This window comes from Podarcis bocagei (genome assembly GCF_964188305.1).
Source record: "Podarcis bocagei genome assembly, chromosome: 10".
Classification (NCBI taxonomy): domain Eukaryota; kingdom Metazoa; phylum Chordata; class Lepidosauria; order Squamata; family Lacertidae; genus Podarcis; species Podarcis bocagei.
Genome location: NC_138135.1, coordinates 39,390,528 through 39,407,451, shown reverse-complemented (window position 1 = coordinate 39,407,451; position 16,924 = coordinate 39,390,528). Strand labels below are relative to the sequence as shown.

Sequence of the window (16,924 nt, the reverse complement as noted above, 5' to 3'; positions counted from 1 at the left end):
CAGTCCCTGCAGTTGTGTAAACTATTATTTTATATTTCTAGATGTTCAGAATGTTTGTCTCGTGCTGGTTGCACCTGGTCTACTAGAGAGAACAAATGTGTCTCCTCTACCATGACTTGTACACAAAAGGTAATTTTTCTGGCTTGTATTGAATTTAAATCGCTATATGGAAAGCTTTTTATTTGACGAATGGTGTTTTTTAAAAAAATATTCTAAGGAAGTGCTTTCAATTTTTTCAGGTTGACTGTGATTCAGTTACTACCAGTGCTTCAGATGGGAAAGATATTTCACAGAGACCAGAGGTCAGCAGATATTCTGAAACTGATAAGTTATAGCACAATTGATTGGGAGGGGGGTTCACTCATGTCTTAACACCATCTCCGCCTTTTCCTATAATGTATCCAGCTCACTGTCAAATCATATGCTGTTTTCACTGATGGCAATACCTCTTGCACTACTACCAAGTGTGAAGGAGGCAGAAGACTAAAAGGACATGGTGGAAAATAAGGGGAAGCATTACAGGGTGATGGTTGGCAATTGGACACACTAATTCCCCCTTCAGTACAGGACCTTTATGAGCTCCTGTAGACCTTTCCCAAGTCGAGGCTCAGGAGAATTCCACTGGCTTCTCTAGTCTCTCTTGCTTATGCTATGAAATGCTTTGCATAACTCATAAGACTAGTAGCAGTAGCAACAATGCTAGTAAAATACAATGGGATGTTTGTGTTGCCTTCACTTTCCACTGCTGAAATATAGATAGTTGAGATTTGTGTGTGTGTGTGTGTGTGTGTTTCACATTTTCTGCTTTTACCCTTTGTACTCATGGGAATTTGTGCTATAATGAATAACAATGCTGTGTTTGGGTCAGATACCATGACACTATAAGAAATCAGTAGTTGTCATTTAATATAATTAGTGGAAGGATTTCATTTCACAGAGTTACCCTCTGGGTTGAATTCTAATCCTGTTGGATCACTTTTCTCCAAATCTAGCTAGCAAATGGCTTGATCAAGCTTAAAAAACAACAATACAGAGCTGAATACAGTATATACATACTGCTGCAATTATCTGCTGTATGTGTTTTCCTCTTCAGTGATTTGGGATGATATATACTTAGAAACAAAAAACAGTCAAAATGTAGTTTTGATTTTCTGTGTAACTGTGTTTTCCGTTAAACTTAATGGATAGCACAGATTTTGCCCAAAGAGCACACTGTTGTTTGAGGGAAGAACTACATTGCAATATGCTAGTGAGTTGACTATATTATTAGTACTGAATAGTATAAATTAAGTTTTGCAATTCTTGGTTTGTGTATTTTTAGGCAATCACCACAGTTTCAATCTGACTTAAACATGTTATTATTGAAAGTGTCTATTTCCTTGTTCTCTTCTACCCACCACCAAATCAGATTTCTTTCCTGTGCTAAACTGATAAGCCATTATGCATTAGATGGTGCTGAAACTGTAGAAGCAAATGTTGTGTTGGGTGGAGTGAATTAAAACTGAACTGCTTCTTTTAAGAAATGGGGGGAACTGGAGGGTTTAATCGAACTAATCTCTGAGCTGGATGGTAAGATTTCCACGACAGAAACAAGGAAGGGGGGCTGTTGGGTATGGGAGACTCATTGAAAATGGTTTCCCTCCCTAGTTTGCTGGCAGAAGACTTATCAACTGCTTGCCTCACCCCCCTTGGTACTCCCATAGTACTTCAGGTTTCTAGTGAATACGGTGGCAAATGCAGCCGGTTTTTCTAAGTGTTGCTGCCTGACCAGGCATGACAGCAGCAAGCCAGCAAGGCACTGCCCATCAGGTAGGGGTCTCTGATTGGCCCATTTGAAGCTAGCTTTCCAGAGGGAAGTCCCACGCTGTGATCCTGCTGGCCAGGGGAATTCACAAATGGCCAGCAATCACCTGTGATCTGGTTGTTGGGGATGGTGGCAGAGAGTGAGGGGCCACAACTGCCACCTACCCGGGAAAGGGCTGAGCAGCCGTTTATTACCATACCACTTCATTTTAAGTATGATTCAGTATCTTTAGTTCTCTTTTTATACCAAAATAACAGTGAGGTCAATGAAAATGTATCTAATCTTAATCCATAAATATCAATTTTTTTGCTTAACGTTATCACATTATTAGTATCCAAAGAACTTCCTGAAGTTTTCCCATAGGCTTGTGCATTCCCAGTAAAATTGTTTACTTTTTAAAACTTCAGATAGCACTTTTCTTCCCTCTGCTGTTTAGAGCACTGTGAATTCTGAGTTTCAAACCTAAATTGTTTTGTGGAATTAGGTGGGACTTGCAGTTCAGGAAACAGGAGTCCAAAGCCATCTGTGTTCATATATGAGTATAGTCCCCTGCCTAGAGGGGCTTACAAAATAATATTGTGATATTTAGTTTGCTGTTTTGCTAATTCTTATGGAAACCGAACATATTCAGCAGTTTTAACGTTTGTGAGAGATGCATATCAATAGACACATATCAGATTGGACTTCCTGTTGGTAGCTTTAGCTTTTCAGCAGCAAATGCAATTTAGCAGCTAACATCAAGGTTAGCTGCTGTTGCTGAGTCCTTTTGAAATATAGATGAAATATTTGGATTAAAAGACTCATGAAGGAAGAAACAAAGAACCAAACTAATAATTTATAAACTTTTTGTGTCGTTCAAAAGAGGGCTCATGCAACTTAGAAACATTAATTATAGATACAGCTATGAAGGATTGTTACATTGTATCCAAGTATACCATTAAATTTGTGCAATGATTTGTGCAGTGCCTATATTATTCTCATGGTGATTTTATTGCAGTGCTATTTTGTGGGTATGAATGATTTTGTGTTCTCATGGAAATCTGTCTTTTAGGATTTCCCACTCTGTTTAATGGAGGAATCAGAGCCTCCGTTTAATTTCTTGGGGTTGTTGAGGGGTTTTTTTTAGTGTATGTGTGCATACGCCCTGGGTGAATGGCAGTACTTTTGAAACTCTGTGGAATATATGTTCACAGACAGATATAGATGTGAATGTGTTTTAATAAACATTTCCAAATTATTGTTGTTCTTTGGATTTTTAGCACCAACACATAAGTAATGCTAGCTATGTGCAACCCAAAGCATGCCAGTCATACACGGTCCTCTTCTTCTCTCTGGAATAAGTTCTCCTGCCCATTTTTTCCTTGCCTTAGGTGTGTTTTATCATTACACTTACATTGTCACTATCCGGGTTATTCAGATTCATGGGAACTGTGGTTGGCATTAACTATGGCACATATGTGACACTAAACCTTATAAAGGCTGACAAGGGATGAGAGGGGAAATTCATGGGTTACCAAGACCAGCTCTTTGACCACAGTTTGTAGGGACAATAATTTATTTTAGCTAGCTTATACACCAGTTTATATTTCACCAAAAAAAATCTTAAGCAGTTTACAAATTCCAACCGAAAGCAATCAGTTTAAAAAAATACAAAAATACAAATTCCATATTCAAAACAATACTACCAATACCATAAAAACAATTCCACGTTTTAATTAGCACAATTAAATGTAAACATAAATAAGAACCATAAAAGAAAATCATATACGAAAACATCCAAGTGCAGCATTATGACATATGATCATTAAAAGATCTCAAGTAATATTATAAAAATCACATAATACAATCACTGAAAATCATTAACCTACATATTCACACTGCCCAAAACTAATATAAACATGTAGTGCCCATATGTGCAATCACCCAACAGACTTCTTGTACCCAGTGGCGGAGCTTCATGCTCTGGCACCGGGGTGCGGGGCTGGCACGTGTCCTGGGAGCGGGGCATGCTGCCTGCAGGGGTGTGGCGCCCAGCGCGGGGGGGGGGATAGCTGTGATGGCACTCCACCGGGATCGCGCTGCTGGGGGCGGTGCACTCCCTCCACACTCCTCTTCCTCCGCCAGTGCTTGTACCCATCATTTCATCCCATCCATTCCTTCCTATCTCTCACCAGGGCCAATATACTGTAGACTTATGTCTCCACCAAGCCATAGGCACTTGTGGATTTGGTTATGCCCTTCTATCTTTTGTTTTTATATTCCATCCTGAAGAATATGAAAACCAATGGAAATTATGGAGCATGGAACAACACTTAATATCCATTAACAAGAAAGGTACAAGTTAAACATGTTTATAAGTGCATGACTGGATATTGAAATCTTGTTTCACTTTGTTTCCAACAGCCCATGCACATTACATCCATTGAACCAATGTGGATATCAACATTAGGCAGCAGTGAAGTACTAGTCAGAGGAGAAAACTTTTCAAATGCAGATGTTGTGATGGAAATGACTGGAACCAGTAGCTGCAAATCAGAGGAGTGAGTAAAAATACAATCAATTATTTTATCTTTGAAATTAACACACCACCTGTACCACATAGACATTTATCCTGGAAATGTTTGGACTGGTGATTAAACTATATAATCAAGATGGAGCCTTTTAACTGTGTGATTTAGACTTGCTTATTCATACTGCACTAATGTGCTCTTTTGTCACATTAGTTCCAAAAGTGAAACTTTAGTAATCACTGTAATAATCCTAGTTGTTTTAGGTTGTCCTCCTATTCCTTGGTAGATAGTCTAATTTCTATTTCCCCTCACTAGGTTACTTTTATTCTTATTTTTAAATTTTCCACATCTGTGAGTGGAATTAAAAGCAATGTTCATTCATAAGATGCTTTCTTCCTCTTCTAAATCACATTACAATATGAATTTTGATTGAATCCTTGGGCTCCATATGTTGTAAATTTTGAGTTCCAGTGAGAGTTGGCTTGCAAACTGCTTTAAAATTAAACAGCGTTTGGGTTTGGGGAGAATTTGAGAGATGTTGTTCTTCTTTTCAGAATATTTGTCACTAAAGTGTTAAATCGCACACACATGAAATTCTGTTTACCACCAAGTCGCAAAGAAGCCAAGAGCATATGTATAAAGAAAATTGGCTTTCCGTGTTCACTCCCTGTGACACTGTCTTACGTCTCTCTCCCTGCATGTACTGGAATATTTCCAAATGTCACCTGGAAGAGGTAATCTTAAATTATTTTACTTCTTATAAAAAGTAGTACATTGAATATGAATGTGAAATAGTTAACTTAGTATCATAACAGACCTTATTGTCACTTGTAGATCCTTCAGTTTTATAGGGTGTGGCTGGGCTTTGAGATCAGATGTTCATGGTGCCATACCAATACATCCATCAGCTCAGCATTCATTCACTTACATTTGTATACCGCCCTGTACTCATAGGTCTCAGGGTGGTTCACAACATAAAATTACAATTTAAAAAATACAAAATACATAAAAACATAAAATAAAAACAAAGACAACCCATGAATCCCCCCTTCCACAACACATTTTAAAAGGGCATTAGATGTCAGTCAGCCAAAGGCCAAGTTAAAGAGCCCAGCTGCACCCTTATCTGGACAGGGACGGCCTAACTGCTCTGTTAACCTCTAGGTCAGATTACTGCAATGCATTATAGGTAGGGCTGCCTCTGTCGTTTGGAAAATTCAGCTAGTACAGAATTCAGCTCACTAAATAGGTTAGTCACTGAGGCAAGACAGTTTGAGCACATTACATCAATCCTGGTCCCACTGCACTGGCTACCATTTAGTTTCTGGGCCCAAGTCAAAGTGCTGGTGCTATAAACCCTTAAATGGCTCAGGACCGCAATACCTCGAGGACCGCAGCTTCCAGCCATCACCCCTCTATTACTGTCCATTCTGGGTCGCCCAACCACTGTTACAGTGTCCATTCTCTTGGCAGATCAAGATGAACAGGTAACCGCAAAAGTTACAAGGCATTTAGAATAAGATCCGTTATTTGGCTATTGATCCAAACCCCCAAAATGTGTTTTATGTAATTAACTGTTTACCTTTATCCTTTGTATACTGCATTTTGTTTTACTGCTATAGCTGGTGGCTGATGCAAATAAAGATTCATTCATTCATTCATTCATCCCAGCCATCACCACTCCCATGATTGACTCCCATACCATTTCAGAACCACTGCTGAAGAAGTCAGTCCACTAGGGAAAGGGAAGACAGCTGGTAGTCGTTATGCTAAGAGTCCATTCAAAGTATTGTAAGAGCTAAACATTCTTATATATGCAGTGTGTGTATTGGAAACCTAAGTAGAACAATGAAAACCAATGGTCTATAGTTGTTAGCTTTAAAACCTACTGAAATACCTGACTAGATCCTACTGGAGATTGTGTTGCTTACATGTCATGCTAGGCAGACTCTGATCAATTAAAACTCCTAAAAGAGGTGAACAGTCACAATCAGTATGGATAGGAAGTTTGTCAAAAGAAGGCAGTGTACTGTAGGATCATACTGTCATACGCATGACACACAAATACTCATTCCTTAAGCCAGGCTTAAGATTGACATTTGTGTTTGTGAATAAATTTGCTTTGCAGTCATATACTGAGAATACTGTAGTAGTTTTTGATTTACTGTGGGGGTAAATGGCGTTTCCGTGCGCTGATCTGGTTCGCCAGAAGTGGCTTAGTCATGCTTGCCACATGACCTAGAAGCTGTCTGCAGACAAACGCTGGCTCCCTCGGCCAGTAAAGCGAGATGAGCGCTGCAACCCCAGAGTTGGTCACAACTGGACCTAATGGTCAGGGGTCCCTTTACCTTTACTGCGGGAGGCAGTGAAAGGCAGGAGTGCCTGGCATGCTCCTGGTCCATGGGGTCACGAAGAGTTGGACACGGCTAAACAACAACAACAACAAAATGTCTTCTGAGCTGCAGGCTTGATTATTATTTTTATTTGAAGGAGACCCAAAAATTGTAGTTTTTGATTTACTGGGAGGTAAAATGTTTTCTGAGCTGCAAACTTGTTTTTTTTTAAATTTGAAGTAGATAGACCCAAGTTCCAAGCTTATTTACTTTCCCATTTTTTTGCAGTGGAGGTCGCAACATGACTATACGTGGGAGACATCTAAATGTCACAGAAATGGTTTCTGTTTTAGATGGAGGGGGACAAAACTTGGCAGTAAGTGAAATCCCCTCCCCTCCCCCAAAAAATGTTGGCTATATTTACATTACAGTGGTACCTCGGGTTACATACGCTTCAGGTTACAGACTCCGCTAACCCAGAAATAGTGCTTCAGGTTAAGAACTTTGCTTCAGGATAAGAACAGAAATCGGGCTCCGGCGGCGCGGTGGCAGCCAGAGGCCCCATTAGCTAAAGTGTTGCTTCAGGTTAAGAACAGTTTCAGGTTAAGAACGGACCTCCGGAACGAATTAAGTATTTAACTTGAGGTACCACTGTAATTATAAGTGCCACAATTCTGCAAACTGCCATAAAAGGCAAATGAGGGCCTTCCTGAAAAGTGTCATGATGTTTGGGTCCTGTATCATTAGTAATCTTTTTCAGTAGATAATATTGCTGAAACCTGCTTCCCTTTCCCACCCCCCTCCCTTTGGGGCTTCCAATGAAGGATAAAGGCTCTCTTATTTTGGAGAGTCTTTGGGTTTTTGCCAATTTGATTACCTTTTTTTTTTTTTTTTGCTGCTATTATCATTTGAACTTATATAGCTTTGTTGATCAATAAATATTTCCTGGGCTGCTTACAAACAAACAAAGCACAGTGATGAAAGTACACTGTTATAATGATTAACTGCAACAACAACAAGAAGAAAACAATAAAAGGCAGCAAATAAAAAATCGTTACGGGGAGAGCACGCATAAAATGGCATGGATTTATAACGCAATTAAAAAGACTGAGTGAATAAAAAAATCCTGCTGCCAAGAATGCTATAGAGAAGGCTCCAGGAGAGCAGTTGCGCCACAATTTCACCTGAATTCCTCCACAGCTTCAGTTTTACCTCAACTTTCAAATGACTGGCTTCCTAGTGTGTATATCTAGCTCCCATTATAAAGCCCTCTCATGCTTGCTAGTGTTCAGCTAAATGGGGAGTGTAATGAACATTAGCAAGTCAGTGGAAATATTAGGTTCAACTGGAGCTTCCAGGGAATACTAGCGTGCTCAAATCACACACCCCCGTGCATTGTTTTAATGTACATGGTTTTTGGTGCATGAGGCATAGTGGATGGGAAGAAACAAAGCTGTGGAAGAAGAGCAAACAATCCATGTTCTGATTCTGAAATTACAGAAATTATTCCAGATAGTACATGACCATTCTTGTCCATAGCCAATTACAGTGGTACCTCGGGTTAAGAACTTAATTTGTTCTGGAGGTCTGTTCGTAACCTGAAACTGTTCTTAACCTGAGACACCGCTTTAGCTAATGGGGCCTCCCGCTGCTGCTGCGCCGCCAGCGCGCAATTTCTGTTCTCATCCTGAAGCAAAGTTCTTAACCCAAGGTACTATTTCTGGGTTAGCGGAGACTGTAACCTGAAGCGTCTGTAACCTGAAGCGTCTGTAATCCAAGGTACCACTGTATTGCAATATTAATATCCTTAGAGACTGAACAGGGGGAATCTGTCTACCCCTGTGTAGCATTACAGGCTTGCCCCATTTATCAAGCATAGGATTCCTTTTCAGGTAGTAAAAAAAATGCAAGGCTGTACACAATCTGTATCAAATATCCAAGTTCTGCAGAAAGGAATTCAGTTGTTCAAATAAAAAAAATTAGAATTGTCATACAGTTGGTTAGCTAAAATGCTTTATTCTGAACTTAACCTGTGAGAGAAAGTTTGTGCCTGCACATGTGTAAAAGCTAAAAAAACAGACACACATATAATTGTTGGGATTTTATACTAAATACCAGATTTTTACACGAGTGTATTATCACCAAAGTTTATGGGTCTTAGTCCAATTGTCTAGTGGATTGTGATGTGATTGGCATTTATAGCTTTAAATGCAAGTAAGCTGCAGCTTTTAGACCTTACTCTGCAGAAATAAATGAGCTTATTGTAGGAGTAAGCATTTTAAGGACTGTACTCCACCATAAGGTTTGAATTCAGACTTCCGCTTAGTGGAGTTCCAGTCATGCTGGAGGAAGCCAGTTCCTCCTCCCTGTCCCAGTTCTGAAAACCATCTCTAGAGTGTTGGGTGACTGTCCAGAACAGCATGAGAAATGGGGAAGGGCGGGGGGGGGGGAATCGATGAAAACAGCTGACCTATGTTCCGTTGGAGAGGCTCCATTGGATCTCAGCTGCTTCTGTGAATGGAAAGAGCCCTTCCGTTCACACAAGTGACCCCCTGAGTCCAGCACAAAGTGTCTTAACGTAGGCTTGCCATATGTCAGAAAAATTCTAGACACGTGCTCGTTTCTGGGTGTAAAAATGGTGTCAGGAGGGAGTTTTGCCGAATTGGCAAAATATCAAGGGAAAACCCGGCTGTATGGCAATGGAATGGGGGGGGGGGAATCAGCGTAAACAGCTCTAAAAGCTTAAAATCACTATTTTGGGGAGAGGTTTCCCCCAAAAAGCTCAACAAAAAATGGCTACCCTACTTAAGGAATATTGTGTACAGTGGTACCTTGGTTTACAACCATAATCCGTTCCGGAGGTCCGTTTGTAAACCCAAACAGGTTGTAACCCAAGGCGCGTTTTCACCAATGGGGCCTCCAAAAAAAAAAATTGTTCGTAATCCAAAAAAAATGGGTTGTAATCCAAAAAAAAGGTTGCAAACCAAGACATGCACTTCTGGGTTTGATGTGTTTGTAATCCAAAATGTATGCAAACCAAGGTACCACTTTATATGAATATATTAAGTTAAATTCCATGGAATTCTGTGATGTAAGCATCATAACTGTGCATAGAATTGCAGCCAACATATTGGCTACAATTTAACAATGTGTACTACATGTAGTACAATTTAACAATGTGTACTACATGTAGTACAATTTAACAATGTGTACTACATTAAGAGCTTAATTCATTCTGGAGGTCCGTTCTTAACTGAAACTGTTCTTAACCTGAGGTACCCCTTTAGCTAATTGGGGCCTCCCGCAGCTGCCGCCACCGCACCACCACACGATTTCTGTTCTCATCCTGAAGCAAAGTTCTTAACACAAGGTACTATTTCTGGGTCAGCAGAGTCTGTAACTTGAAGCGTCTATAACCCGAGTTACCACTGTATACAATTTGGCAGTGCTTTATAGTTTTCTCATTTTCCCCCTTTCCCCCTTTTTCTTTTTCTAGAAATTTACATGCCGCAGTGACAGATCTGAGTGTAATTTTACAACACCAGCTGTTAATACTGAGAAAAGTAATGTAAAACTTGTTCTAAAAGTTGAAACGAAAAATATACCTTGCATTGAATTTCGATATGAACCTGACCCTGAATTTATTCACTATGAACTGACAACTGATATGCATCCTGCCTTGGAGTTAAAAATACATGTAAGATGCTGGTTTGGGTTTTATAAAGAGAAAACACAAATCTTCTATTTTAAACATTCATATGCTAAATTCTTTGAATTTAGCATATTTCACGCTTCATAGTATTTTCTTATCTCTTTCCAGAAAAAAAATGATGGGTTAAATATTTCTAAACGTGAGATTGCCGTTTTTATGTCCTGCATGGCTGCTGAGAAATTGCTAAACATAACTTTCACTGTTCAAAATATTTCGCAAACTGAAAGTCGCAGCACTATTTACTGCAGAGCCCAACAGACATCCGATGACAAGATCGATACATCCAGTGTGAAGGTTTATGTGAGTAAAAGTTTATGGACTCTATATTTTTTCTTATTACATGTGAATATACTATTTAATCTAACATAAAACAAAGAAGAAAATACTGCCATGGGATTAAATGAACAAAGAAACATAAGTACTTTATAGTCTTAACCAAAATTTTCAATTCTTTAATTAATATATTATTCTCAGTGTGACATTCACAGTTACCAGATAGCAGTTAGCAAAGATAAGGACAATACCTTAATTTCATTTCTTGCTTGATTGATTGAGTATCGGCACAAAGCCATGAGCGTGCACTAGCAATAAGTTCCATGGGTCAGTCAGACAGAACATCCTCCAGAGGATGTCTTGCAAAGCAAAGGTCCTATGACTACCAATGTGAGCACCCTACATCCTCCGCCCGAAATTATTGAGCACCTGGGCGACTGTGTAAAAATATCATCAGAATAAAGGGCAGCCAGTTGCCACAAAAAATGGTAAACTCCAAACATTCTTCGGAAAACAACTGACAAAGATTAGACTTCAGTAAAGCCAAGTCCAGCTTTAGCTTTCTAACACGGAATATCGCAGGCTGGCCTAAAAAGGCATCTGACCCGTCCTTTGTTAAGTTCACCCAAGGTTATGACATTATATTTTTACAGGAGACTTGGAGTACAAGCGAAATGGATGTTAATGGCTGCCTCTCAGGATCACTAAGCAATGGGGGGGGGGGGAGTCAAAGGTGGTCTGGGTATTTTAGTTTCAACAAGGCTGAGGGCTACCCTAGTAAGATTGGAGCCCCTGAACCATCTGGCCATAGCCCTGTTAGTGAGATGTAGTTTCTATAGCCTGTTACTGATTAACGTATATCCATGGGCTTGAAGGTCAACTATCACCACATTGGAAGAGGTACATTCTCTCCCGGCACTTGCTTGTAATGTCTGAGCCCTGTATTGCATACATTTTCTCTCTCTTCCAAATAAGCTTCCCAATAAGTAGATTAGTTTGCTTTGATTCTCTTACTTTGGTAATATTTGTGACACCAACGTAAATTTCTTAAGAATTCATCAATCCAAACTGAGACTTAAACTAACCTTGGGGGGGGTGTTTATGACCTCCAAAAGTTCCCCCATGAGGGAATGCATTTGGGCTAGAGTCCCCCCACCCTGCTGTATCAAGGGTGTGTGTGTGTGCACATGCACACAGCTCATCAAAGGCAGAAAAGCCCAGTTTTTGAGAATGCAATATAAAATCAATTAAACTGAGAACAAAGGGGATCAAAACTGTATGAAAACAGGTACGCTTGGGCATTATATTTTCTATATTAATACTTGTATGATAAATAATGCAGTGCAAAATATAGGTAACCAGATGCCAGGCACAAATACTGATGTGTTATACTCCTTCAACATGATCTTACAGTAACTATAATTTAGAAACGGAAGTGCTGGTAGAAAACCATATGATTTGATTTTACATTAAAATATCCCAAATATATAGCTCCAAAATTAATATGGGGCAAATATTTGTGCATCTTAGTTTTCCCTGAGTCTTTTGTGGGGAGTAGATTGGTAACGTTGAGCATTATTTTTGTGTTCTCCCGTTTTCCCTTGTGTTGTACAATTGATTTAATCTTGGGTTAGATAGCACTGTTGAGTTTCCTTCTTTCCTGCATCGCTTCTATATATAGCAGCTCTGTCATTGTTATTTCAGTCATGCTTGGAGCTGCAGCTCCCTGTGCGAACGGAGTGCTAGAAGGAGAGGTAACAGTGTCTATGGTTTCGTCTATTGATTTCAACACATAGTATTAGCTCAGCTGCAGTGTGCTGTTTTTTCCAGCCACGGAAGAAGGAAAACAACCCAGCGAGGAGGGTCAACAACTACGTATCAATATAGGTCTTTCTTACATATTCATTTCCCCCTCCCCAATCCACTAGGTCAAGCTGGGAAACTTTAAGCAAGAAGTTCCAAAAGAAGCACACAACTATTCATATTTGACCCTTCTTTTGTTAATCCCCGTAGTCATTGCTGGTAAGTAGCACTATTCATGTGTCCAGTTTTCCATCTGTTAAAAACCAGTAAGCGTATGCAATGGTGGTCAGTGGGGTGGTTTGTTAAGTGAAAGACCCAGCAGCCCTGACACAGCATTCTGTGGTGGATGAGACTTTTTGCCTTTGTTTTGTGGTGGACGAGGAGGAGGGGGAGGGAGGGAGGGGGGTTTAGTAGCCAACACATGCAAGCTTACAGTTCTTGCATAGCTGGTCATTCCCTAATAACATCAGCAACCGGTACCCACACTGGGGCAACCAACTTCTTTGTAACAATGTGTTGTATGGTGGTGGTCACTACTACCTTTTGGTGACTATTCTGAGACACAGCTGTTTTCAAAGCACTGCAGATTCCCGTTTTTGCCCTTTGTTTTGATAAAAAGAATGCAAATTAGTATATTTGATGGTTCTTATTTCTGCTTTTTATTGCGTATCGACTTTTTCTCCCAGTTGCAATTTTCGTGACCCAAAGAAAATCCAAGCAGTTGAACCGTAAACTGAGTGAACACCTGGAGCTTTTGGAATGTGAACTCCGCAAAGAAATACGTGAAGGTGTGGGTTTTAATTTTTTTTAGAGCTCTTTTGTGGATGAGGCGCCTCGTGGTCTATCAAGTGCATGTATTCCTTCAAGTAGATCACCATTCTGTGATTTCCCATAGTCATAACACACAGAATTCCTTCTTCAGTTAATATTAGCAGTTCTGAGATAGCATGAGGTTATATCAGGGATGGCCTGTGTGGTGCGGCAGATGGTAGTAATTGGCTGCCATCATTCTCTAGAAGCCAAGTGGAAGAGAGATCAGCTGCTTTCAAGCGGAATATAATGCAGTGATGTTGGAAGCAGAAAGTGGCTGGGTCAGCACCATGTGTGCAGGTATTGATTAGCCGGTGGCACCTAGTATGGGCACAAACTGACATAACTAAGAGTGTTGTGTCTCTCCCTCCACTGCCGCCCCACAACTGCCCCTGGTAAGAATCTAGGCCCTAATTTGACCTCTGTGCAGCTGCCATTTACTACTGCCAGCGCCCCTTCTTTGTACCGCTACATTATGTTCAACAGTGCAGGTAAATGGGATATTTATTTAAGTGCCTTTAGTGGCATTTGCCCAGTATTGTGGAATGCTCTGCCCATAGAGATTCAGCAGGCACCTTTTGTTCCAACTCTTAAAACTTTCCGGTTCCATCAGGTTTATGCAAGCAGCTAAGAATACATCTTTCCATAGCAGTTAGCTAATTTCTGCTTTTAACATTCTTATATGACTTTTACTGTAAGATTTTATATATAATTGTTGTAAACTGCTCTGCTATTTTTATGAATAAATAACTATTAAAAATCATATGCGATCAACATTTCCCATTGCATTAAAAATGAGTACAGAGATAAATGTATGCTGTGAAAACTGTCTCATGATAGCTACTTTCCAATATCGCTTTGAAAGCTGTAATTAAGATAATGTTATATTACAAAAACCAGCACTCCAGGGGATCTTTGTTTCTTGCAGGCTTCGTAGAGCTGCAGATGGAAAAATTGGATGTGGTTGATAGTTTTGGAACGATCCCCTTCCTTGACTACAAACACTTTCTTATTCGAACTTCCTTCCCGGAGGTAAACGACTGCTTATATATTTGTTATAAACCTTTTGCAGTAATTGAAATCGCCCAAGTTGTAAACGTGTCATGGCTTTGCATACCGTTAAATGACCTTTATAATAAAAGGGTAGCACTTATACAGAATAAACCTTGCTGATTTTAAGATTTGGGGTTTGGTTATGTTTTTGTTGCTGTTGAGCTTTCGTGGGATTTTTGAGGTTGAACTCAGCTAACTCAGTGTGCTAGTGGAAGCCAGCACAAAGACTCACACTACTGCAATGGGACTTTCCTCTCTTTGCCCCATGTGCCCCTGCACCTTCCCAAAATCCACTCTAAAGAGTTAGGAGAACCCCAGAACAGTTCACAGGAGCAGAGGGGTGATGCCATTCATCAAAGTATTTTCAGGGCATGTTGTTTTGCTGCCAGGTCACCTCAGGTGCTGTGACGTTCTCCTAAAAAGTTCACCGAAGTTGACTTCAACCCAGAAAATTATTATGTGAATCCAGTTTGCTTATAAAAATATGGGGCAGTTTATGCAAAGGTCTCCCTGTGAAAAATCATTTGGTTATTGTGTGCATGCAGCTTCATCATATGGGCCAATCCAAACCAGTGCTTTTTATTTGAATGCTTTATCTATTTTGCAATCTTTTGTTTTGCAATCTTCTGTCAACATCTTAGTCATCAATCTGTTATTTTAGGCCGGAGGCACGTCGTTTATCTTGATTGAAGACTCCAGTGAACCCCTTGTAAGTGTTTTACATATAATTTTAGTTCTCTTACAAAGGAGGCAACTGGTTTAACAGAAATGAAAACTGGGTAGTATGATTCTTTTAGTGTTTCTAGCGAATTTCTGTTGTCATTTTATGCTGTATCTTGCTTTGAATTCCTATACATATAATGCAACAGATAACTTTTATAAATAAATAAATAAAAAACAAATCTAAATGCTGTAACTAATTTCCATACAGAGATGTGCACAGTTCACAGGATGTGTGTATTATGTTCATTAGCATGGCAGGTGGCAAGCTGTATTTCACTGGCAGCCTTGTGCCCAGCATTGCTCGGGAATTGTAAGAATCTGTCAACCTGGGGAACGCTACTCCTTCCCAGATCTATTCTCAAATACGTTCACAGGCAGAACTAATGTTTAATTAGGGTTTTAAACCACTAATTAAACATGTATCAAGGAGACAGAGGGGGGGGAGTTTTCCTTGTGCCTTTCCTCCTACGAAGACCAGGAGTGCCTTTCCCCTAGGATTGCACTCTCAGAGGGCAGTCTGGGGACAGAAGAGCCAGGTTGAAAGGAAGGTTTTCCCACACCTCTTACCTGTCTGTCCCCTGACAGTCACAGATCAGATCACTCTGAGTCGCCCAACTCATAGTGATCCATGTCTGTCTGAACCCGAGTTGATGCTCAGGTCCCTCCAAATAGGCCCAATTTGCCTCGGGACAAAACTGAATCCACTGCACAGCCTTCATAGCTATCTGCTCTCTGAGCTGTTATTGATAGGGATGCCTATAAATCCTTAATATAAGAGAGCTGCTTGATAGGGATACCTATAAATCCTTGCTGTACGGGAGTTAATGAAGTTTGAAATCCTTACGCTCTTCTTTTTCAGAGAACAAAGAATACAGTGAATCTTAAAAACCTGCTAACAGGGATGGTGAAGCTGTGGCCCTCCAGATGTTGTTGGACTACAATTCCATCTCCCTGAGCACTGACCATGCCCATTGGAGCTGATGGGAGTTGGCATCCAACATCCTTTGGAAACAACCCATCCCTGTCCTAGCAGTACCTAGCAGTGGTTGGTTAAAATAATATTACCTTGCCTGCCTGAACATCTTTTTCTTTTATATTCAACATTTTTTGTGTGTGTATTTGATGCTTGCAGCTATAATTTAAAATAAAACGAACATATTAAAAACAAAGAAACAGGCATACAATTCATGTATTTCAGAGCAGAAATCCTGAGCAGAAGGATGAAAGCATTACAGCATTGTACGCCTTAATTTGTAACAAGCATTTTCTTGTTACTCTGATTCATACGCTTGAAAAACAGAAAACCTTCTCTGTAAAAGACAGGTATGCTACAGAACTTAGATTCTTCAAGTTGTAGAAACATGAAAGAACAACCTGCACATATAGAAATGTTGTGTTTCTGTTGACTTTGATCCCTCACACTGCTCCAAAAAATCTCATTAGTCAAATTTCTGGAAAGAAAATGTAGGTGGTAAGCAATGAAGTTTTGGCTCAGAGTACTTATTGAAATTAATGGAGCTGCCTTAGTCATGTTCATTGGTTCAATGAATCTACTCTGAATAAAACTTGGTTGAATACAACCTGTATCTGATTCTTACAGAGGTACTTTCACTGTTATGTCTGTGTAATTACCTTGAAATAGAAAGAAACATATTGGAATCTTGCTAAGAGTTCAGTAACTTAGAATATTGAAACAGAATATGCAGACCAAATTGCACTAAGGCACTCTTCTGTAGAATGAAATTAACATATTCACTGGTGTTAATCACTTCTGTTTTGTGAATACTAATAGACATTCTGGGCTTTATTGGATTAAACGACTTGGAAGATTGACTGGATGGAATAGCTAGAAACCAAAACTGGGGACAGCTAGGACACTGCTAATACAAAGGGGCACCCAGTA

General features: G+C 39.8%; 1 protein-coding gene across 1 annotated transcript in view; it reads left to right on the top strand.

The window, feature by feature from the left end:
• The window catches only part of PLXNC1 (plexin C1), a 55,836-nt gene that overhangs the window by 24,529 nt on the left and 14,383 nt on the right, over positions 1-16,924 (top strand). The window contains exons 9-22 of the mRNA XM_081212205.1: positions 42-129; positions 240-302; positions 4,208-4,344; positions 4,869-5,048; positions 6,936-7,077; positions 7,312-7,393; positions 8,894-8,949; positions 10,144-10,344; positions 10,468-10,659; positions 12,561-12,654; positions 13,122-13,223; positions 14,174-14,277; positions 14,960-15,007; positions 16,220-16,344. Coding sequence (XP_081068331.1) covers positions 42-129; positions 240-302; positions 4,208-4,344; positions 4,869-5,048; positions 6,936-7,077; positions 7,312-7,393; positions 8,894-8,949; positions 10,144-10,344; positions 10,468-10,659; positions 12,561-12,654; positions 13,122-13,223; positions 14,174-14,277; positions 14,960-15,007; positions 16,220-16,344 — 1,614 coding nt within the window. The remainder of the gene's footprint in view (positions 1-41; positions 130-239; positions 303-4,207; positions 4,345-4,868; positions 5,049-6,935; positions 7,078-7,311; positions 7,394-8,893; positions 8,950-10,143; positions 10,345-10,467; positions 10,660-12,560; positions 12,655-13,121; positions 13,224-14,173; positions 14,278-14,959; positions 15,008-16,219; positions 16,345-16,924) is intronic.